The following is a 25,895-nucleotide window of genomic DNA, read 5'->3' as shown; positions in this document are numbered from 1 at the left end:
GCCATTCTTAACCGAGCCTATTTGAGTTCTGTAGTTCCATGAAGAGTGTTGGCATGCCTTCAAATGTCAACACTCGTCCATCTGTATATTTGGATGTATTTTATCTGAGCTTCTGATTCATTCATACCCACTCACACCAATGTGGAAATACAGACACAATCCCAAATTCATGTGGAGACACTTCCACATGATTAACAGCCAAATCCCAATGGATGTGCACAAATTCACAAAACAGAATCTTTGCACATACAATGTTATGTCATAAGGAGACGCAGGAGACAAACGGGATGTGATAGACACACACGTTAATTACCACTTGCAGTAATTTGAATCCAGGAAACAAATGAGGCAGGCTTCCACGGCTGAAGTCAATGAGCCCAGAAAAACTAAATTATCACCTAAACTATGAAACAGCTGAGGGGAGGATGGCATTTTGAAATTCATGAAGCAGGAGTACAGGATAACGGAGATGGGGACAACTAGTCCAATGAGCTGGACTCCCCTGAAGTATGACCACACAGGAGCTGCAGCAGTCCAGGATAAAAGTGCCTATCAGCAAGCATACGGAAAAGTTAAAGACTTTTTCTCAGATAAATGATAGTGCAGAGGGGTGCCACATCAAGATACAATGAGGGCCACTATCTTAGAAGGCTTTTTAAAAGGATTAGACAAATTCTTGGGAGAAGATCTATCAGCTAGGATACTTAAATAAAAACTGTCTATTAAGAGTATCCCCTTGAATATGAAATCCTGGAACCAACAACAGGGAAGGGCTGATGCCACTTTGTCATTTTTGTGGGCTCCCTGGATGTATCTGATTGGCCCCTGTTTGAAGTGAGATGGACTGCCAATCTGAGCACAGAATTCTTTCAGCACAGTGAACCTAAGAATGTTCTCTCTATGTGCTGAGGAATTAAGAGCCAACCATCTGTAGCATGTCACATTTTCCAACCAAATCTGGATCAAATCCTTAGAAAAACCATCCCTGTGAAGGGGCCACCCTGCCTCTGCTTGAAAATCTCATATGAGGGAGAGCCTGCCACTGTGCAAAGCAGACTGTCCCAATGCCAGACAGCTCTTACAGGATAAGCCAACCAGAAATGTCTGAATAGGCTGCAAACCTTCCAGGACACTGCTCTGGAGAGAAAATGATTACTGTTGTGTTCTATGGGCTGGAAAAAGCTGTCAAAGGCCCAGGTCACATGTGCTAAACAGTAGCTTTCCCGGGGGGAGGGGCACAGCACTAAGTTTTACAGGCAACTCAACATGTCACGTAAGCAGCCCCTTCCCCTCACATCATTCCAGGTGGCAAGAACAATGCAGAGGCGGCTTTGAAAGCAAGGGGCTGCTTGTACAGCACATTGAGGAGCCTGTAAAACTTAGTGCTTTGCCTGCCCCCTCTGGGAATGGTACTGGTGCTAAATTCCCAAAATTGAGATATCCCATATAATTTAAGAGCAAAAGGGAGTGTACATCTTTCTAGCATCAATTCACATGAGTACCATGTCACAATGTTTTTACCCAGTAGGAAGTTGTGTGGCTTACAAGTTATTTCCTCTGATTATCAAAATGGAAAGGACATTTACCATCACATTAACTTTGTTCATCTAAAGATTTCTAACCTTTTCATTTCATGGCACACATTTGTCTTCTTGCCCCAGAGTAAGCCCCAGCAGCCACAATGCGTCAACTTGGAGCAGTGCCAGGACAAGACAAGGGTTCCTTCCCAACACAGATCAATCTTAAGTCCAAAGATCGAGAGATTTGGGGAGCTGGTAGGCGAGCAGGCAGTGCTGTACAGGAAAGCCTAAGAGAGCTCAGGTTTAATCAGAGATATATGTTCAACTCCTGCACTTTTGACTCCTCCTTTTTTCAAAAAGATGGGTCAATCGGAAATTAGTTTGGATTGACTGAGTGATTCAATGTTAACCAAATGAACGGCACAGCACAAATAACTAGATGCACCTCTTATTGACATTCAAGTTTTTACAAGTCCCAAAATAGCACTTTGAAGTGATTATTTTCTTGTTCTCTATCAATTTCAATTATGCTTACCCCACTCCCATGAGTCTGCAAGACTTGGCAGCATCTACCTTAAAGCACTGAAGAATGAATAATCCTAAGCAAAAGCGCAAAAAGCAAGATCTTACTATCATGACTGACAACTATAGGAAAAAACCTCACTGGAGAGGGTAATATAGCAAATGATAAATTAGACATAAGCTCAAAAGCATATTCTTATAATACAAGGCAAAAAGATGTAATTATTTTTCTCAAATATTCCATAACAAAAATATTAAGGTCTGTAAAGCATCTGTAAATAAGACTTGCATGTCCGTAAAATATTGGACACAAGCACTGGCTTCTTTTGTGATCACCCATTTTCTTTATCTGGAGAAGACACAACACAGATTACAGGCAAGACCTCAATATTCACTGATTTGACTCACCAGAGATACTGAGGTTCACTGCCTTGTACAAGGAAAAAAAGCATCAAAATCCAATTTTTTTTTACCTTTGCGCTGTTAAATAATTCTAATTCCGTTCCACTAGATTTTATTTTTTTTCCCATCTAGTGGCTGAATGTGGTATAGCGTCGATACCAATGCATTTTGGAGCAACAATGGAAGAACAAGAAACCTGGAAGTGGGTCTTTAAAGCTATTTTTCCATTGATTTTGTATCCACTGATTTTTTTTATCCACTGGGGGTTCTGGAATGGAAACCCAATGGATAATGAGGCATGACCTGTATACACATGCAAAAGATAGTAAGATATATCAAATGATTTTGTTCAGGTGTCCATGAAACAAAGGGGGGGGGCATTTTGACTGAGTCCACATATCATTTATATTGGCCCTGGCTATTGCTTAGATCTGCTATTTGATTCTTATTCTTGGCAATTTCCTCTTGTCTCATCCCACCTCTAGCCTTGACATTGCTTGCTTTAGAAACACCATCCATAGCTGGAAAGCTTTCTCTGCTCTAGAACTATTTGTTTTATGCCTTTTAAATTAGTAAACCATTTCAGAAAGCATGTATATTCAGCACTGCCAACCTGTAACTGACTAAGAGCTACCAGAAAACTATATGACTAACAACCCTATCCTATCCTTCCCCCTCCACACACCCCCTCCACTGATGCAATGCCAAAATAGAATCACTGCTCTGTCCCCCTCTCTCTTTTCTCCTCTCATTACACAGGAGTAAGCCTCCATGGCATGGAGTGGTCTATTTGACCCTGTGCTATGAAATCACTGCTGCAGGTCCACATGGACACATGATGCAGGATCAGGTCTAAGAAGAGGGCTAGGATTTGGTGGCTGCCACTGAGACCAAACTCACCCCTTTCCCAGAGCCAATCTACCTTTCTCCTGCCAGCACCCCCGTCTGCCCTCCCTGCTGCAATACAGCCTCATTCTGCCCTTCCCAACCCTATTCTGCCTCTCTTGTCACCCTACCGTCCTTGTTGGACCTGTGATGAACCACCAGTGCATGCCTCTCCATCAGTGCTCCTGCAGCACATGACTTTGTGCACTGCCAGAGTGTTCTTTATGTTGGTAGAATGCTTATTCCACCAGTGAACCACCCCCCATAGGTCAGGCTGTAAAACTGTGTAGGAAAACAATAATACTTAAAATATTTTGAACCAAATCCCTTCTCTTTGTGTAAAAGAGCACCTAGCTCCTTTAGCAGTATGTTTTGTATTAAAAATGTATTTAAAAAATCAGACTACAGGGTGTTACAATATTCAGTATGAATTAATTTGGGCAGAATTTTACATATCTGTATATATCTGCTTGTAGAAAGATCTAACTTCTGTCATCTTAGCACTCACAAAAAAGATTTAATTGTCTGAGCAGCAACTTTGAACATTAGTGTTACTTATCATAATCAAAGAACATCATATGAATAACATTGTAATGAAGAAAGTAAAAGATAGGAGTCTGTGTGGAAGACCTACATGTGGTCTTCTTCAATGATTATCCAGTTTCTTTATCTGGAGAAGACACAACACAGATTGTGTTATCTAACTTCACCTATCTAATTGCACATTTTCTCAGTAGCTGCGCTTGTTGCTGATGCACACAAAACCTGTACCTACATCGAAGTTTGTTGGTTATGTGTACCCATGTGGTTGTCATGGAAGCTAGCTTCCCAATACATGAACCAATTAAAGCAATCTTTTCTGAATAAACTCATTTCAGTCTTCTTGTTCTCAATAGGACTAAAATGGTAAACTGCTAGAATTTCAGTCTACCAGGAACAGCTTGTCGATCAACCTATAGATGCATTTAAGATATGCTTAAGTGCTACTAAAGATACATTTAAATGTGTAGTAAATGTTTACAACTTTGCAAAGAATGTTACAATTCTGAAAATTTATTTTTCAGAAGTCACATGCGCAATCATAAATAAATATAGTAGTAATTTCTGATACTTAATTGTGATTAGGCACCTTCTGCATAAGGCAGTGTGCGTGAGGGAGGGCTGAAAGCAATATTCAGATGCTCTTAAATCATAATTGCTGAATAGTACTTTCAGCTTCTCTCCTTACAGAAATGCAGTGAATACCACTGAAAATGTTCATAGATTGTCATCTCTCAGATCTTGGCTGAGTAAGTTACAAAATCATGAGAGACATCAGCCCTATTCAGATGTTCTGAGTGTGGGTACTGTCAATGTGTAGAAAGGGGAATCAGGCTCCACACATCGATCACTGCTTTGTCAGGGTCTACATGCATAGGCTCCAACAAAGAGTAAGTTCACACATATAACACCTATGCTTGCACAGCATGTTCATTCATAGATTTGGTTGACCAAGGTGGATTAACAGATGAAGTTCAGTGCCTACTTCTATAGTCTCAATCATCATTCCATGTGTTGATTGTAGATACAATCACAATTTCTGGACAGGGCTGAGAACAGGAGGGGATGGATGAAGCTATACCGTGATAGCAAGCATGGAGCAACTATACTTAGAGTGTGATCCAAACTCTGGTTTCGGCTGGTGCAGAGCTAGTCTAAGGTATTGCAGACATGCCACAAAGCACATATGTGACACCCAGACAGTATGCTGCACCAGTGAGAAGGCCTGTGCTATCTCGCCAACACCACATCCAGGCATTCTATCAAATGGTGCAGGTAAGCTTGTGCCAGGTGTTGGAGGGTTGTGGAGAGGGTGGCAGGGAGGCGGAATGAGGGCATTTCTGGGTGGGGGAGGGTCAATGGAGGCAGACTGGGCCCAGAAGGGGGACGGGTTTGGGAGAGGCTTCCTCTGCCATATCCTAACCCTCCCCCCTCCAATGTTACACCAGTATTCCCAGATTTGCACCAGCTATTTAGCTGGCATGGATTCAAGAACCCCCATAGGGTAGGCTGGGGCATTATTCAGGGTAAGGGGAAAATATCCCCTAACCCGAGTAGACATCCAGCCGCTACCAAATCTGCACTGGATACAGCGCAGGTCATGGAGCCTGACTGCACCAGTGCATGTTAGGATTGGGCTGCCCAAAGTGTACTTGAATCACCTGTGCCATGGAAGGAAACAAGATTTAGAGAGTCAGCAGCTAAAGAAGTTATCAGAGAACTTTGGAAGAGTAGAGACAGCTTCCAGATATGAAGAACAGCTTGGTGAATATAACAGAAAAGGTGCTCCAGGGCAACTGCATGTGTTGAGTCATCCCCCTCCCCCCCAAAAAATAGGTATGTAATGAAAGATAACATCTGTAAGGCATAGGGGATAACACTAAGGGAAGACAGCCATATGGAATTAAAGTTGTATGGCAAAGGAAAAAAATTTGCACTGCATTGTACATGAGATATTTATATATTTTCTCCTTGATAAAATAACAATCTCCAGGGTAAACAGTCTCATACGCCTCGGGCATTATATTATACAAAGAATGTATATTTCACATTTAACTGGTATTTTGCTGTAGAAATATTCATATTACAGTGTCAGTTTTAAAGAACTAATCTATCCCTAATCCAGCTACAAATAAGTTGGTTTTCCATCCATCACTCTTTGAAATGACATTATAACACACTGATTGAACAAGGAGTTTTCCAAGCATAAGCCATTGACTCTGAGCCCTTGAGAAAAATCATGAAGAATGGTATTAAAATATGCAATGGAATTTATTCTAATCATTCTAAGCATGAATACATTTTGAAGCCAATATGAACCAGAATTACATACCCTGGTTTCATTTTATCATTGGATTAGTTTCTGAATCAGAAATAATATAGCTGCATATATTTCTATAAAGAACAGGTTTTTAACATTATAGCTAATCTATGAAAAGTCACCAAAGTGAGAGCATTAAACAAAACAGATTTATCATGTTGATGTTAAAACAAGTGTTTGCAAATTGCTTGAGATCATGGGACCCATAATAACAAAAACATCTGCAAGCCCATTAGTTTACTCTTGTCCTCTAAAATGCATTTATGCCAAACCCAATGATGTTATATTGAAATATAGATGGGCACAATCCTTCCCTATGCAAGTATACAGCACTCACATGCAGAGAGATAGGGCTGAAGAAATCCCTATTTCACTCTGCCCCTGACTTAGCGCACAGACACATGCAACACCATGTGCCCTTAGAGGCAACTTGGCAAATAGAGGAGAATTGTTACATAAGAACATGGGAGTTGTGCACATATTTTGATTCCCCAGACTGTCACAGTGTGATGGCTGCTTGCACATGCACCAAGTTGGGGAAGAGGAAGAATTAAATTGAGTATTATGACAGTCTTTCTGCACACAGGTGCTGCATTCTCACCGAGGAAGGGCTATGTACCAAGTGCTTTAAGTTTAATTAAAATACTGTCTAGTGATATTTTTTTAAATGCACTATCCTTTTTGTTAAAACATTCATTTTAAATGAATAAATATACCTGTAGCAAGAGTCACAATTGTCCCATTAAGTGTTTGTAATTGAGGGCAAGTGATATGTAAAATCAATTACCTCAATATAGCGGTGATTCCAATTGTGCACAGAAACAGATATCTTGCATGCAATTCCTTGCCCATGCATGTGTCGTCCTATATACAAAGCTGACATGAACCCCACTCATTGGCTCTTTGAGAAAGAAAACACACTGCTCTCTCTCCTCTAGTTGTTACCATGCTCCTGGGCATTATGGTCTGTTATACTGTTTTTATATTATGATGCATGTTGTATAGAATATGTGGGTGAGTGTGTAGAGTGTGATTGTTGGAACTGTAGTGTATATTTATGCTTGTATCTCTAAGGTGCATAAATTCCGTTGTGCTGTAGAACAATGACAATAAAGTTACTACTATTACTACTCCTCTTCCCCATCAAACAGCTTCTTCCAAAAACTCAAATCTCTATAGTATCCAAAGAGTAACCAAAGACTATTGAACCAAAGACACATGTAAAGCTACCTTAGCAGAAAGAATTATCCCCAAACCAGTGGGAACATGGTTATGGCATGTGGCCTATATGGTTAGGGGACACAAATTAGTAACATTTCTATGGACAAAATGTTACACATGTGCATAATTCTACACCACTGGCTGCCAAAGTCCTCCATGGGAGGAGGAAACCACTTGAGTCTTTGGGGCTGCAGTAGTGACATGATCCCCAGGATTGCACCACTGCTGGGGCAGAAACGGGATTTACTCACCAGCAGGTCGTTCTGGCTTCCGGGGAGTGTGGGGAGCCCCATGGAGCCCTCTAGTTGCTATAAAGAGGCGCAGACTTCTCTAAGATGCTTCTGAGATAGAATACTGGATCAAAGTTGATATGGACAGCTCTCATATAAATAAATCATATATCTCAAAATTTTGTAAAATAATTGTCAATATTTTCTTTTAATATTTCTATATATTTCCTGTAAATAAGTTAACACTATAAAGTGCTATAGCGCTAATAGTCTTTTCATGCTTTAGTATTTTCTTGATAACTCATTTGAAATAAAATGCATGAGAAAAGTGATTAGATAATTTCATCATGATTATTATATTCATGGTCTGTATAGAACAGTGGTTCCCCAACTGGTGGGTCATGACCCATCAGCCTGGGAAGCACTGGCCTATGCCCCTCTAAGGAGCAGGAGGAGAGGATAGAACAGCAGGGTTTTATTCACCAGCAGGCCCAGTCCGCTTCTGGGGGTGTGCAGGGAGACCCATGGAGCCCTCTGCAGGGCTCCCCAAGCCTCCAATTTAGTAAAAATAGCTATCAAAAACCACTTACGGGCTCCATTACTGGAAAACTGGATAGGATTGGGCCTTCAGTTGGCTAGACTAATAGCAAGTTAGGTAGGGCAAGGGAGGTTTTTAGTATAGGAGGTTTGATGATAGACTGCCACATTTGTAAATCTCAGCTGATAATGTTAATACTCAGTATCTGCTGGGTTTTGGTTTGGGGACTCCCCATAAATACCAAAACCCTGTTAAATAAAAGCAGTTAAAACAAAACATGAGTCAGTCAGGCAGTCAATTGGGGCTACTATTTTCAGCTCGCTCTGAGAGGTGCATTGACACACTGGGAGTCAAATACAAAAGTGATCAATCACTTCTGCATTCCATTCTTTGGTGAGCCAGGGCAAAGGGAGGTGGTGGTTTTTCTCAGTGTGAGCTGAAAATAGCAGTTCTAATAGTCTTGACTCCCTGACTGATTCCCTAGAAAAATGGTTTCTAGGAGAAGGGCTTTTTTTTCTCCTTCCCCAGTGATCGGCAGGGTCCTTCTAATCTGCAGTGGCCATCAGTATTGAGTCTAATCCATAGATAAAAACTCAACATATAAAAAGGTTGGAGCTGTAGTAAGTAGCACAGTTTTGCAAATGCTTCCCCCATTACCTTTTATGTTGATCCTGTGATTTCTAGATTTTAAGCGGGAGCACAACTTCTAAGGATATTGTTGACATGAAACTAGTTTCAGATTTAAGCAGACTTACATCTAGGCCACATGTACACAGTGACCTCTGGATTACTAGCCTCCAATGATTGAAAATGCCAACAGGATTTTTGTATAGGAAGTTTTAATGCGTTCCGCAGTGCATGGTCATTCTCTTTTATGATGGAGGAAGAGCTGAGATCATTTTAATAGTTGATTTCTAAAGCAGGCCAGGTGCAGGGAAGAACAAATTCCCAGAGTTGGATGCATAATTGCTCTTCTGCCCAAAGAGATAAAGTAAGGGAAGCACTTCATAACGAAAAGAATGTACATCTGCTTACAATGACTCAGTGTTTAATTGTAGTAATGACTATGTGAATGACACCAATCGCATTGGAAATCAATATTATAAGCTTGGAATCTTTATGTTTACTTTATGGTTAATCCAGTCATTACTGTAGACATCGAAAGCAAACACTGCAGCTGTGCCATGTTTAATTCATCAAGATGTTCTCTCAAGACTGACTGCCTCTCTGTTATCACCACATAATTTTAGCACAGCATCTGCCAAACTTTGGCTATAGCATCTAGTTTTGGGAAGAACATGTAAAAGCCCCTCTCTAACTTGGCAAGTAGAGCCACTTCCAGAATGTCTTGGTAATAAAAACAAATATGAAACAAAAGTTCTCAGTCGCTACTGAAAGACAATTGCCTTTGAAAACCTGCCCGGTATATTATTAACATTCTGGATAAACAGCATACACAAAGGCCAGGACCCAAAAAGTCACCCAAAGGACTATCATGTATGGTGGGCCATTCCAGCCTTCCTTCCCAGATATAGTTCCCATGTTACCTGAAAACCATTCCCCAACCATGGGGGAAATTTAGAGTTAGCCCTAGTGATGCATTAGAAGCTGAAGTCAGAAAGAAACATCTGAGAACACATAAGTGCTTTGTTCTTTGGATCCCTGCCCACAGGATGGCTCCTTCAGCCACAAAAAGAACCATATGCCTATAGCAGGGGTGTCCAAAGTTTTTGGCAGGAGGGCCACATCGTCTCTCTGACACTGGGTCGGGGGCCAGGGGAAAAAAAGAGTTAATTTACATTTAAAATTTGAATACATTTACATAAGTTTACACAAATGAATATATTAAAGATGAACTTGTATGAATGAATGAAGGTCTTGCAATAGCTCAAGGCCTATAAAAGGCCCTGCACAAAGCAAGGCTGGCCTTTCCTTTGCTGCTGCTACTGCATTATAGACGTGAAACAACAAGCAGTGAAGGGAGTCCTTATCCCACAGCTCATGCGAGAGGTCAAACAGTCGCCTTTGCACTAAGAGCAGTTGCATCTGGCCAGTGTGGGCTCCAACAAATCTCCAGAGGGCCAGAGGCTCATTGGAGACTGGGGGCTCCCTGAGGGCCGCATTGGGAGTCCTTGAGGGCCGCAAGTGGCCTCAGGGCTGGGGTTTGGGCACCCCTGGCCTATAGGATCCAGGCTCAAATTGGATCACTTCTACTATGCTCCACCCTTTCCACAGCTGGAAAAGTGTGAGAACATAACTCACCATCACGCTACAGCCTACAGGTAATGGTTATCCAAGCAATTAGAGGGACCATATGAGGCTATCGTATGAACAGTGTCTGCATGGTATTCATTGTTATGTTTCTACCCACACATACAAACATGCTTCCAGAGGATCTATGATCAGCCCCCTCTGTTGCGCAGTTCCACATTTCTATTTTTTAGGCTTTAAAACATTTCTATTTCAACTAGCTTTTTGGGATGGGGGTAGGGGAGGATTCCTCATTGTTGCCTTATAATTACCAAACTGCCTGTTTTATTGCTGTTCTTTTATTGCCTGCTGTTTGTGTTTTTATTTTCTAAATGTTTTTATGTTTGGTTTTATTATAAGATCACCTTGTGCAATTTTTAACTGGAAAGGTGGGGTATAAATTCATTAAATAAACATACAAGCATATTGCATGCCCTTATTTATCAAATTGATAAACAATGGTATAATCATTGCACAGCTGAGATTTCTCCAACAGAAACCTTTTGAAGAACCCATTCACATATTACCACCTTCACAAGAAGAGAATATTAATACTGCATGAATTCTAAAAATGTGCAATTCTGTCCCTCTTTACCCCAACAAGCTGCCGCCATTCACCAGATCTCGGAAATTAGACATGATGGTGCAAAACCGATGTCATTTTTTGAATCAGCACCACAAATTTTTGGGAAAAAGTCATTTGTGAGAGCTGTGGCTTCCAAATATGTAATGCAACAGACCCTTGCACAATGTTCATACATGATAGCATTCTAGTGCTTACACAGGAAAAATGTTTCTACCCTAAGTCAGTGGTACTCAAACTTTTCCTGCCAGTGGCTCCCTTGACCTCTGTGGCTGTTGGCCATGACTCCCCAACATGTTCCTGAGGGCAGGAAGTGACATCATTAAACAGGAAGTGGCCAGAAATACTAACTATATTAAATATATTAAATATATTAATTATATATTTTAATATTAAATATATTAAATATATTTATAAATATAGTTAATATAGATTTAATATTATAATAAATATAATATTATAATATATTTAAATCTATATTAACTATATTAATATTAATTATATTAATCAAATCATTAATTAAATGCAGATCTTAAAAATATATTATTAATACACAGCAATATACATGCTTTATAAATGACCAGCTGCTGATCACTGTTGGAGACAGCATGCTGCAGTAGGTAGATCTCGTCTGGTCCAGGAGGACTCATTTTTTTAAACTTTGTAAGCATACCAATAGAAATATTTTATCAAATGAACTTTGTGAACAACCAGTCTGACCAGCATTACACACACACACCCCTGTGGACCCCAATCCAACTAGTCATTTCTCCCATTCTCCTTGGATAGGATTGAACCCTTTATTAATTTAATGAAATTAAATTTTTCCAGCAGCTGGTGGGGAAAACAAAAATAGACCATGAAAATATATCAGAGCTAATAAGGGTTTGGTTAGGAAGCTGATTTGTCTCCTATACTAGGAGATGCACAGCTCAAGCCTATGCATGTCTACCCATTAGAGCCAATGGGGCTTACTCCCAGGAAATTGTGGATAGGATTGGGCTGGCAATCTCTTCATCAATGGCTGATAAGTATTCCCTTCCCTAAGCAAGATTCCTCACTTTAAAAATACAGCCTTTCCTCTTCAGTCAAACAACAAGATTAATAAATCACTTTAAAAACAGTACCCTTTTTCTGCTCCTGGCCAAGTAAAGTGTGTGCTTCTCTCTCCCCCCCCCCTTTGCCAACTGCATGGAAACAACTTTAAGACCCCTAGTGACTGGTAAAATAGGAAGCGTTTTATTTGGGGAGGGGGAGGAAAGCGGGAAGGTTTGGAGATCAAAAGGGGGGAGTGGAAGAGGGAGGGGGTTGAAAAGAGAGATTTCACTTTGATGAGAAGCGATCCCAGGCTGGGAACTAGCAGCCAACCAGACAAGGATCAGCCAGGGTTAAGGACTGCAAGCTGAGCATGCTCGGTACTTGCCAGATGGGGGTTGGAGTCAAGAACTTTGGAAACAACATGCAGTGAACACAGAAGGTGGCAGCCTCGGAATGGAGGGAGAAGAGGGTGGGGCGGCAGCAGCCACTCTCACAGCTGAGCAACTCCCGTTTCTTCTGCTTTAAAATAAAGCGCAGACTACAGGCAGAAGACGGACTTGTATTCTGCCCAGGACTGTGACTGCATCGCTGCGAGAGGACATCCTGCCCCTCCCCTTTGAGTTCCTGGCACCTCCCTAAAGAACCATGCTGCACAGTTTGAATAACACTGTCCTAAGTAGTCCTTAGCACATGATATCCTTCGGGGAGCGAGTCTCCTAAATCTCATTAGCCACTAAGTAATTAACTATTATTATTAAGAATATTTATATATCACTTTTCAACAAGATTAGTTAATTAGATTAGATTAAAAGATTAGCTTTTCAACAAAGCAGTTAAAGGACTCACAATCTAAAAAAAAAAAAAATACAGAAGAGACACCAGCAACAACTACTGGAAAAGACACATGCTGGGGTGAAGAAGGATAGCTGCTCTCCCCCTACTAAATATAAGCACTGCTTTAAAGTTGCCTCTTTGCCCAGTTAGCAGGGGTATAAGAGAAGTACCTTTCTTTCCTCCATATTTTGTGACACAACTTGTACCCATGTTTGTTTTGCTACACATGGTCCTACAGGCATACCTTTGTTCATGGAATGTTGTGATCTCGATGACTTAAGAGTATTATTCAACCTCTATTACTTAGGAAAGAAGAATCTGACCTCACTTCAGAGAACTGGACCAGATAATTCAATTCTTTTTCAACCATATAATTCTGCGAAATAGTTGAAAATCCTGCTTCAGATGTTTTAACACAAAGGAAGGTTCTAAGATTCCTTCCTTCCCTACCCTTTCCCCTTTTCATGCCATCTCCAAAATCATTTATGTGTTTTATAATTGTACATGATTTCACATTATAGTTGTATCATTCTGAAAGTGATTCACACAGCATGTATATGCATAGTCATGGAGGGAAAAACAAGGACATGAAATAATTTCACAGAGTAACACTGAAACAATTCCCTAGAGGCAATAGCTACTCATTTTTGTTCCCATCTGCACAAAATATGAAATTTATTCATAACTGATATTTTAATATTGCTTTTTCCCGTCAGTGCTCTTTTGGAATTAAGTTTGTATTATCTAGGGCTCTCCTACAAGGCATGCCCTGGACATACTGGCTTGGGATTTTCAGTTATACATCACACTGGAGACAATGTGTGACAATGCAAACGTCAAGCTCTACAGAAGTTGCAAACTTCTGTAACAGAACATCAGCTTTCTTTAGGATCACTACTGTGTAACTTTCTTGCTGGCACCATTAAAAAACTGCATTTTCATTGGTATTTCAGAGGGGTGGAAAAATATGTTATATGAACAGGCTCAGGTCTTGAAACCTGGCAGATCACGACAGAATTAGATTAGAACAGATTCCCTGTAGATGTGTTTGTACCACTTTTGTCTCACAATGTATCTTTAAAAATCAAAGCACGTGCTCTATGAATGAACCATAGTCCCTGTTCAGGTTCCAGTATCTTTCTTCACCCTCTCTCTCTGGACAAGGATTTCTGTGCCTCTGCACGCTTATCTACTTCTGCTGCTAGTGACATTGAATAGTATCAGTGATGTAACAACCTCCCTACACAAATGCATAAAAACAGACTAAGCAATTTTGCACTGGGGAAACATTTTAGACAGTCTGGCAGGAGCAGATGAAGGGTGTCATTTCCATAGAAAGCTACAAAAGCATTGTTCTCTCTACACTTTCTTTGTTAAGGCACCTATCAAATTTATGCCCTATTCTTCTGCTTCCAGGTGAATTTGGCTTACAAGGATCTTGGTTTGATCCTGCACGACACTTTGTACATCCTTCTGTCCTCTGAGACTGTGTGCCTCCAAGTTGGAGTACTGTACCTCTTGAAAGCCCCTTTAAACTTGTGAATGGGCTGTGACCTCTTCTCATTATTAATAGACACTCATCCTGCTCTTCCTCAGAGCAGCTTACATATGGTTCCCATGTGGCCTCCTATCCAGACCTGCTTTCAGCAATGTAACTGCACTACAGGCCTCCAGACTATTCTCTGGGCCTTGACCTATAATCATGAAAGTGCATCTTCCTTCCTTGGATGAGGTGTGGGTAATTAAGCTGGCCTCAACTAAGCCCTTGTTTTCAAGGACAACTGAAGTTCATTCATTTCTTCTGGAATTAAAGAATTCAGAAAGATGAGAAATGGGGGTTTTTCTTCTCTAGGGCATTAGCTTATATTCAAAAGCTATTATCAAAGAACCTGTTTCAGGGGGCAAAGTTTCCTTTTTTGAATACTTTCAGAACAATTACTCAAAAATCACTGAAGGGTGGGAATTCTTCTGGATACTGCAGAAAATGTTCATGAAAAGCAGTGAGTACTTTCAGCTCAGTTTCATGAATTAATCACAAAGTGGACTCCAAGCCAATGTGGGCACCAGTTTTTGGAGGGCCTTCTGCCCAAGTCTTCTTGTTCTGGGCTCCCCCATGGTGCAAACATGCACACTGCTGCCCCCAGCAGAACAGTTGGGATACTCTTTTTCCTATCAGAAAGAATGGTCTGTCTGGTAGTTGCTTAATGCCCCAGTAGCACAAAGTGAGCAGTTGCCAAAACGCTTCCTTTTTACCTCACCAGTCTGGGAACATAAACAGAGTGGTTTGGATGCTCCTTTCTCAGAGCCACTGGGCACTGAAGCTAAAGTGACCAGAAATTTCTGCCCTTACCTTCCTGCCCTTACCTGCCCAGGAAAGTAAAAAAAAGTGATTGTTCTGTATGCTCCTGTTGCCTTATCATCTCACCTCTGCCATCATCTGTGAATGGGCTCCCTCAGAGGCCCTGGCATTAGTCTCAGGGTCTGGTAAGTCCATGCTTACTTCCCTAGCCTAGCCATATTTATTCTCTCTCCAGGCTCACATAGCCCACATATCTACTGTGCAGTCCTCTAAATCAAAAGTTTTCAATATTATGTTACTGTAAACCACCACCTCCCAAAATATATAAATTTACGCAACTCTCTATATTAAGCCTAGCTTAGAGTGATACTATGAGAACCCCTGGAGTAATACAATTGGCAAATGTAACTCAATATTGCCTACCTAGATTTATTAGCAGTAACTTTCTAGGGTTTCAGACAGGCCAGCCCCAGCCCAACTTGAGGTTTCCAGGGATTTAAGATATTTCTTCAGAGCTTTGCAAACCCCTTCCAAGCTGCTCACAAGCCCCCAAGGGTCACAACTCACATGATGCAAGCCACTGCTCTAAGTAAAGCCCCGCAAGGCAAGGTGAGGATAGTCATGTTTGCCGCACTTTGCAGTGCTCTGAGTGAGCAACTTTCTCCAACAGGAGCCAAAGGCAGAGTGGGGTTTTAAATACTTCCAAGTCTGGGCAACGCCCCCCCTCCCCTCAGCTTTGCCTTTCCACCTGGAGAGTACAGAGGATTTAAAGGGGCAGCCTCCTGGACTGGATTCTTGTACTCCTCCCTTGCAGTTCTATTGGCCCTTTGCCATAACCAAGGTGCAGGCTTAGGGTGTTAGTGAGCCAGGTGTGCTGGCTCTGGGGTGTCTGGCTGATGGGCCCAGGATCCAGGATGAGATTAAGGACTGGGACAGGGTCCAGAGCTAGTTCTAGTTCTGACCTGACTGCTCCCCCAATCAGGATCAAACTCTGTGTTTGGGACAGGGGCCATCACACCTACTTGAATTCCCCAGTATTCATTGCCTTGACTTCTGGGCAATGAAGCACGCTGCCATGTTAGTGGTCACTAAAACTAACTTTTATGCATTCTTATATTTCCAGCTCTGGAAGAAGTTGACATTGGGCACATAAAGATCAAAGAAAGGTAGCTGGGATGAGAAAGAAAAAGAGGCCCAAGCACAGCAGAAGCATCCAAATCTCCAAACGGTTTTGTACATGGATTCAGATCCCAAGACCTGAACCCTTCTTGAACCTGCATGCAGATGTCCTTTTTCCTTGCAGCGGCAGTAAAATACTATCATTGTTTCTCAATGAACTTCCCAACAGAAGTCACACATATGTTTTAGAACCCAGAAGCATAGCTGGGGGGGGGAGCAAAACAGTAAGTATTTCAGGCACCGCAACATGCTGTGTAAGCAGCCCCTCCCACTTGCCATCAGAGCCATTCCAGGCAGCTCGCCAAACCAAATGGTGTCTCCTGCACATTGCCATCGCTGCCCAGAACAGCTCCGATGGAGAATGGGATGGGCCACTTACATGGCACATTGCAGTGCCTGCAGTACTTACCATTTTGTGCCCCCCCCCCCCCAGTTACACTACTGTTAGAAACAGAAGCAGGCTGCAGAACCGAAATATACAGCAAGCCAAGACAGTATGTGAGCCTTCACATGTAAGTTAAGCATTATATTTTATGGTACTCAGTTGCACAGTACTGCTCTTAAAAAATATTTCAAGGTAGTCATTAACCAACCTCTAATTAACATAACAATAAGCAGCCTATTTGCAGTTGCCAGAAAAGTTACATTGTGCTTAAAGATAAGAGTTGGATTTTATTGTTTGATGTGACTGTGAAGCGTAAGCAAACACTCTCCCCAAAGGAAGCTGAATGAAAAATGACATTTGAGGAGAAAGGTAATACCTTAGTTCTATCATATAAAGCGTGATTATCCAACATCATTTTCCTTTCATGAGTGGCATACCTCCTCAGGTCCCGTTCAAATTGCTGCACACACAGAAAAGACTTAACATTATTATAACATGAATATAGAAATGCAAACATGTTAAAATGATGCCCTTTAAGAATACATTGTGTTTTCCATTTCAGGTTTTTAATCTGGAATTAAACACAAAATAAATTGTGCTTTCCATTTCAGATGAAAGTGTTTTAATTACAGAAAAAACCTCCACATGTCTGATTTCCCAGAGACTTGTGTTGAAACCTCACCCTGACTTGAAACTGGTATGTGCAACAGAATTGCATTTCAGTCGCTTTGAAAATACTAGAGCAGGTCTGATCCCTTAAGCTGGTGTTAAAATAATGAGAAAGCAGAGTTACCATTTACAAGGAAGTCTGTCAGGTCCCCATTACTGTACAGATAACATTAAGAAATATGAAATTGCAATCATACATTACCCTCTTCCCTATAATGGATGCAGCCTGCAGTTCATGTGAGTTCCATAATGGATGCTCACCCACAGGGACTTTTTTTTTTGACATGCAATACTATATCACATTAGCTTGGTCTGATACTAACTGCCTTGCCAATTGTTATAGTTTCATAAGAAGAGGTGGTTTAATTTAAACACATACTGGACTCCATTTGCTTGTGACTCACACCATTTGTCTGAGTCAAAAAAGCTGAGGCGCTTGCACTTTTTCCGTGAGCAAAGGAGTTTGCAAAGTGCTCGATGGTACCTGCCTAAAGGCATTTTAAAAGCCATTGCAAAAGGAACATACTTCATATAGGGATGCATTCAGGCTTAATTTCCACTGCCCACTCCATCTAGAAAGGAGCATTAATAGGGCAGATCCTCTTCTTGCCTCACACGGTATGACTGCAACATCATTTCTGAGCTAGGATGCGTTTTAGGGGCGTATGGTGACGCATTGAAGGTTTATGGTCTTATTATGTTTATTAAGGGGTCTTAGGAACTAGAAATGAATTTTTTTAAGGGCAAGGAAACTGGTTTTGTAAAAGCTTTATAACAAACTCAGTTTTGGCTTCCAAAAAGTATATTGGCTGGACCAAAATTAACTGGCAACCAGGATAGGTTCTTCATTTGCAGATCAGAGGGACCACATTCTTCTTTGGGTCCACCTTCTCCCACCTTCTTGCATTGCTTGGTCAACAGTCACATTCATCCAAAGGGGGCACAGGGAGGGACCACACCCACCTGCATCCAGGATGAGGTTGTGTGGGATGCTACTCCCTGTCTGATCTCCCAGTGCAGCACAAAAAGAGTTTAAATCTCAACAAATTGAGATTCTCATGGTTGTACACAAGAATCTGAAAACGTTAAAGTTGCCCCAACCTCAGGAAAGAAAAATGAAAATATCTTTTGCATGGTTCCCACAGGCCCTTCTCTCACAGAATCTTTGCTAAAACATTTCCAATTCTACAAAACTTTAGTGGACACAGGGCACTATCCTAACCAGGTCTACTCAGAAGTAAGTTCTATTTTGTTTAATGGGGCTTACTCTCAGGAAAGTGTGGTTAGGATTGCAGCCATAGTTGCATAACTAAGGGAGCAAACCAAGCCCTGAAATGGGTAGTGCAAGACCCTTACGGGTGCCATAAAGCAAGTGCCATAAAGCACTTTTGCGCCACCAATTGAGCAGGGAGGCTGTTCCAAGCTCCATGGGCCAGCGGAAAACGTAAGCCCATGCCATGCGAGTCAAGCCGATGCAGGGGTCTGGAGTGCATGTGGGGAGGGCAGGAAGGAGGCATTTCAGGGTAGGGCAGGTGGCAGGTGATCGGGGCCAAGATCTGGCACTTGTGCAGTTCCAGGCTGCTTGGATTTGCACCACCTTTTGAGGAGGCACAGATCAGAGTACTCCCAATGGGACTGCTGCAGCACAACACAGGGTAAGGGGAAGCGATTCCCCTTGCCCTGGGCTAAGCTACTTTAAGCCCCAACCCTGCTCTGGATGTGGGGCAGGCCAGGCAGCCTATCTGCTCCAGGGCAGGTTAGGATTTGGCTACCCTTCTTACTAAGATTTGTTCTACTTTGGTACAGAGTATGAATATTTTTAACAACAACCACACTGCCTAATCTAGTACTATCTGCTTTCTCAGTCTGAGAACCACTGTAACATGGTAGACAGATTGTAGAACCGAGACAGAGGAGGCCTGGGTTCAAATCCCTGCTGTTTTGTAAAGTTGGGTAGTCTTGGGCAAGTCATCATTTCTCAGCTTTATTGTGAATGTGAAGTAGCACTTTTAACCCCTTAGGAGTATCATTGAATATAGATAAAATACTCCACTATAAAGAGAAACAGTCCGAAAAGGAAACAGTTTTCAGATCTAGGGATCTACATTCTATCCTGTATTATCAAAATGAAATTATCATTCCAAAGGGAGGGCCTGAGGTTACTTACCCGAGATCCACTCCACCCTAACAGGGCGAATGCATGTTGTTCAAAGGGGCTTACAACCAGATCAATGCGAATTGCTTTCCAGTCTTTCACTTCTTCTTCAGTAGAGTCATCTGGTGTAATGGAGCTGCCATGGCTTGCTCTTTCTTTGTGCAATTTTAAAATTGCAAAGCACTTTTGAAAATAATCTAAAGCATCAACTTTTCTGCTTGGAAGCTTTCTTTTGTCAAATGTCGATTCAATAAGATCATAGTATAAGAGCAATCCCTAGGAAGAGCACATAATCCACAGTTAATTGCTTCAATCAATCAATCAATCAATCAATCAATCAATCAATCAATCAGTCAGTCAAACAAACACGTATCAATGTTTCAGTAAATACACTACAGTGGTTCAGGGGCTAGAACTGGAGGACTAGGAACATGAACCGAAGAATCACAGAGGAGGGGGAGCACAAACTATGTTAAGGATTTCAAGTAGAATCTGTACTCTTGTTAGGTTTGCTACTTACGTTTTCCCATCAGTTGTAATGAGTTTTGGTCTGACATGTCTTGCCTTACAATTTCATTTTGTGAAACTGATTTCTGCATTATTCTCATACAAGCCTCTAGGGGCAGCATCTGAATATTGTTGGTTTGGGGGCTTTGTTCTTTTCATTTTTAACTTCTGAGAACAGCTATTGCCATTTTGCAGAAAGACAAAATGGAAACGATTCATTCGTTATAAGACTCTTCACTTCTAATTTTGTGGTTCGGATCCTTCTAGAAAACACTTCACTCCCTTTGGTTTTCTTCAGGTAATTACAGGCCTATTAAATAAGTCAGTAATAAAGCTCGGCTATGAAAAGTTCTTTTCCCCTTGCTGATTGAATCATATAAACTCAAGTGGCTACAGTTTCAGAATTTGCAGATGGTGCTGGGTAGCAAATGTGATGAGAAGGGCATTTCAGGACTAAACACCTCTAAGTTATTCTTTATTGCCTTCCCATCATTAAGTGGCTTTGCAATTTGTAAAAGTAAGTAGGAAGAACATATAAAGCCTACTAAGCTGCAAATAGGCAGATCCATGTTTTTCTTCTTAAAAAAAAAAACCACCTGGAATTAGGCAGCAGTTTCACAGGCACTGACTTCAGCAAGCAATTGCAACCTGACTCAAATTCAGAATGCCACTGTTAAATAGTAATCAAGGCCTAGGATGTATCCATTGGGACAATGATTCTGATTAACCTAATTTGACAAGGCACTGGACAATACCCTTGTTTCACATCGTGCCGCTGAAGCAGCATTTCTCTAGGTTAGGAAAAGTGCCTTTTAGTGAAGGTAGTTAGCTGTGAAAACTGAAAAGGTCCTAATCTGAATAGGTTACATAAATGAAGAGAACAGCACTCCAGGCCAATTCTGCAAGCATATTTTCCCCCAATATTCCTGCTATTGTATTTTGTATAAAATTACATATTGGCTTTCATTTTTAGCCGAGCTGAAGATTCTCATGGACAATAAGGGTTTACTGTGGTGCTCAACATTAATATAGGCAAGTATCCCTGGACTCTAGTGGAGACAGAACCCCCTTTTTAGCATTAAAAAAGAAAGACTTGCCTCATACAGACCAATTGTCTGTGATGTTAATAATACTCATTTAAGAGCCCAATCCTATTTCCCCCTATCAACACCAATGCAGCAAGGCCAAAATGGCCAAAATGGAAGGAGGATAGTTATGACAGTCTCTTCTGGGTAAGCCTCCACAGTACGGAGGGATCTATTCAGACCTGCACTAGCAAATTTGCTGCACAGGTCTGTGTGGACCCACACTGAAAGATCAGGTCCAGAAAGGGGCTTAGGATTTGGTGACCACTGCTGCCATCGAATCTGCCCCTTCCCAGACCCAATTTGCCTTTTTCCTGCCCTGTCACCCTTCCCACGTCACCACCTTTATCTTCAATACAGTTGTGGGTTTATAATTCTAGCACCTTGGGTATGCTTCATTTCAATTTCCACCTCAGACACAGGAATATTAACCATCCAAGGCATGATAAAATATTAGCAGTAAACATCCTGCTTCTAACCATACTCTGTAAGTTCTCACCCACTAGGTTTTTCTTCCTGCTTTAAAAATCTAGTGGTATTGTATATCATTGGTAACATTGCAGAGCATGCCAGAGAGTCAACAAGAGGAAAATGGCAGTATTCCATAGACTCCCAGGGAAACTGTGCCAATTTAGATCAGCTGAGGATCTGACCTAGAATCTCCTTCTAGCATAGCTTGACAAGCATAAATGTTTCCAACTTTAGACAGCTGCTAAATCAGTCAGCATGTGTGAGGCTGTAATTGTTTCACGTAGCAGGAAACCACTGTTCTAGCAACAGGAACAGGAGAAAATTATTAGCCTGTAAAAATTACAAACTGCATAATTTTAGGGTCCATCTAATGTGCAAATTTTAAACTGTCATTTAAGTGTTCTTTTTCAATTACCACGACTCAACCTTCCCAAGAAATGATTGTGCTGCTATCCTTTAAAAAAAAAAAAAAGAGCTGGGGGGGATCATGTCTTCAGTGATAACAAAACTATTAAGATGACCAAGAGAGAGGTGTCTTTTGCTATCACTGGATTTTTGAGCCAGTCATTCAAACAGGTATGAAGCCATTTCTATTCCACTTACTGACTCAGGTTTAGAGCAGTGGTTCTCAAACTTTTTAGCACCAGGACCCACTTTTTAGAATGACAATCTGTCAGGACCCACTGGAAGTGATATCATTAACCTGGAAGCGATGTCATGGCTGGAAGTGACAAAATTGAGCAGGAAAATTTTTAACACCCCATACGATAAAATCAAATCAAATAAGTGAATTACTGCCCAATCCTAATGGGCAGCCCAATCCTGAGCTGCCCAGGGAGCCCCTGCTTGGCGGCACCACGAGGGCTGCTGCTGAATCCAGCACCTCCTTGCGCTACTGCGGGAGGCACCTTGGGAGTAGGGGACGTTGGTCCCCTTCCCCCAGGTAAGGGAGGCAGCCCTGCAATGGGGCTACTCACTTTAGTGGCTCCCAAAGGGCACCGCTAAAGTAAAGGCGCTCGTGTAAGGCATGCAGCCTCTACCAGCGCTGAGGATCCTGCAAAGTGGAGCTGTGCGGTACCTCCTCCTGCCTGTCCCCAGGTACACCTCTGGCACGCACCCCCACCCCGCGTCACGCCGGCCTCCCCGCCCCCTCCCCATGTCAAGCTGGACTCCCCCCTCCCCGGAACGCCCCTGTCCCCGTCCCGTTTGCCGTTCCGCAGCCCGGCGGTGGCAGGCACCACCAAGCTGCGGAACACAGGCACCCGCCAGGCGGTGGCTCAGCACTGGCCAGAGCTGAGCCACCTCTGGCAGAAGCCCGGCGGTAAACACCGCAAACGTGCCTTATGGCATGTTTGCAACTGTGGTCTGTGCCATGGAGGTGCAGTGCGGACCATAGGATTGAGCCCTTAAATAATAATTTATTATTATTACTATTATTATTATTATTATTATTATTATTATTATATTGATTTATATCAATGATATCATACTGATATCATTTATATCAATATGATTTAAACATTTACAATAAGTTTCAAAAATTATTTAAAATAAAGAAGAACCCTCCTAACCCTCCCAAGCAGTTGCTGGTCTGTCTAGAAAAAATAATCCCCAAACATCCCATCCTAACCACCCATACCCAAGAGTAAGTTCCACTGACTATCACTGTTAAAAGCATATACATAGTAGCCTGGAAAAAGTACAGATCTATAACATTGCCCCAAATGCAGTCACGTACTGTGGTCCCACCTAGTCTAATATATTAAAAATAAAATACACATTGAAATGAACAGGGACTCACCTGAAATTGGCTTGCAGTTCACCTAGTGGATCCCAACCCACAGTTTGAGAAACACTGGTTTAGAGGTTAGAACTTACAGCCCAATCCTTTCCAGGGATTTATGACACTGGAAGTGAGCAGCGCTCCTTGAACAGCCATTTTGAGGAGCTCTGCTGCAAGAGGCAGGGTAGGTATGGAGGCAGCAAGAGGGGATGGATCCAGCAGTAATGGCATGTGCAATTCCCTCTGGTTTGAGCCTCCCCACACCTTTTTTCTCCTTGGACTTGCTACAGAAGATAGCACAGGCTGAAGGAGACCCATTGCAGAACAGAAATTTTATGGAGGTGTAAATAATTCTCTGTCCCCTTCTAAAGCTTCCCAATCCCCCCACCACCACCACCATTCATTTTTGGCATGGGTGCATTGGCGGGGGAAAGAATTGGGATCTGAATCTATCAGATTTTAAGCCAGAGCAATTTGATTATTTTTTTCTTTGTAAACAGAGTTCCTTGAAGCACGAAGAGGTAAACTTTTTCTTTCAAAACTACTTTGAATCCTTGAGTTAGTTATTAAACCATTTTTCTAGTTAGTGTTTGAAGCTTTGCCTCCAATCATTATTCATCCACCCTTCTGGATTCTGAGATTTCAACAAATCCATTGCCCACTTTAATGAAGGGATTCAATTCCTGTACAAGTTCAGAATTTTCAGGCTCTCGGTTTTAGTTCAGTGACATGCATAGCTGTCCCTCCTTTAATAGCCAAAGTAGACTATAAAGGCAAAATAGTTTTGTTTTGTTTTGAAATGGTGAAACACATAAAAAGTGGGAGGAATTATACAAATTTACCTAATTTGCATGATTTACAAGACTGGAGAATTTCAAGCATCCCTTGATGTAGAATGTGGAGTGCCTGGCTATAGTATTTTCCTATTTATTATTATTATACACCTTTGGTATAAAATCATTTATATGTATGCAAAGCCACAAACTGGTGAAGACTTTATAAGGACCAACTAAAATGACACAATGAACGGTATCGTCTAATTTTGTGTTTTTTTTCCTAATGGACCAACACAGCTACTATGTTTTCTTATGTAGCAGAAACGCAGATGACTATACAAAAGTTTTGAAATGAAGGAGCCTATGAGGTCGAAGCTCAGAGCTCTCAAAGAACCCTATGGGTGCAAATCGTACTGAAGTTATTTTCAGAGTACTTTGAGGACAATAGCTAAAAGCCTATAGATCTTCAATATGAGTCAAAATATTGATCTAGATGCCCAAGGCCTATGCTTACAAAATCAAAGAGGTTATCCAGATGGGAAACTGTATTGACTTTCATTGGGTATTACTTTTGATATTATTCTTTATACTTCATTTCAGAGCAAGCACACAACACACAGCAGAAAAAGGCAGATCAATGTTGCCTTCAAGGGACAGATCCAGGAAAAGTCATCCAGGTGGTGTAACTGTATAATAGCACACATAACAGTGTTACACCAGGGTGATCAAGTTTCACTGCCTTCTTTCCCATGCTCTGAAATACTGTTGCTGGATTCCAGGGCTTCCCTAAAGTTTATTTCTACAAGTGTCTGGCCATAAGCAGCACATGAATGTGATGAAAGAATATAAGCAGGGCATGAAGGTAATAGCCATTCCCTGTTGTTTGCCCACAACTCCCATTGCATCTGAGTACACTGCATCTAAACATGGAGGCTATGTTTAGGAGGGCATGGGGGGGATTCAGGCCTGGGAGGGGGCAGGGATGATAAAGGAGGTCTCTGCTATGTCCTAAACCCCTTCCCAGCCCTAGAAGGCCTACATGGGGTTATTTGGTTCTGCAGCAGCGATTTAGCTGGCACAGATCCTAGTAGCTCCATTGAGCAGGCTGGGGATCTACACGGGGTAAGGATAACCCAAGGAGTCTTCCATCCTGCTCAGTTTCAGTGCTGGATACAGCATGGGCCCTTCAGCACTGAACAGGATTGGGCTGTAAGTTCCTGATGACATGGCCTCCCCTGCACTATCCTCCTAACTGCACATTGAAATATTACACCAAATACAGGTTACAAAAGTTTGGTATAAAGCAGAAATGGGAAAGTTCAGTGCAATTTTACTCGAGTCAAGTTGAGTCTAGAGTCTCCACTACCTGCGACTTGACTCAAAAAAAGAGTCATAATGGGTGCACTTTCTGAGTCACCAGGTCAGTCTTTAGTGACTCTAAAGGACTCTAGTTGAGTTGCCCCTCCCACCTTTAAAAAGTCAGCTGTGGAAAAAATGGAGCTGGTGCCAGGGTGTGTGTGTGTGTTGTTTTCTTTAACTACTCCTCTGCTGCCCAGTCCTGTCTGTAAAAAGAGATGGAGTGGGTGGGAGGGACTGCGTGAGAACAGAGACAGAAGTGGTAAGAGGGAGGAGGGTCATGCGCAGCAGCTGTGAGGCTTACCAGGACGACTCGATCCTTTGCAGCCGTACTCAGAAGTAGTCCC

General features: G+C 41.8%; 1 protein-coding gene across 1 annotated transcript in view; it reads right to left on the bottom strand.

The window, feature by feature from the left end:
• DNTT (DNA nucleotidylexotransferase) overlaps positions 1-25,895 on the bottom strand; it is a 136,537-nt gene that overhangs the window by 5,976 nt on the left and 104,666 nt on the right. Inside the window, exons 10-11 of the mRNA XM_066621018.1 lie at positions 19,583-19,846; positions 17,123-17,206 (exon numbers count right to left, since the gene is read on the bottom strand). Coding sequence (XP_066477115.1) covers positions 17,123-17,206; positions 19,583-19,846 — 348 coding nt within the window. The remainder of the gene's footprint in view (positions 1-17,122; positions 17,207-19,582; positions 19,847-25,895) is intronic.

Source organism: Tiliqua scincoides, chromosome 3 (genome assembly GCF_035046505.1).
Source record: "Tiliqua scincoides isolate rTilSci1 chromosome 3, rTilSci1.hap2, whole genome shotgun sequence".
NCBI lineage: Eukaryota > Metazoa > Chordata > Lepidosauria > Squamata > Scincidae > Tiliqua > Tiliqua scincoides.
Note: the sequence above shows the minus strand (reverse complement) of the source record. Positions and strands in the feature narration are given on the sequence as shown.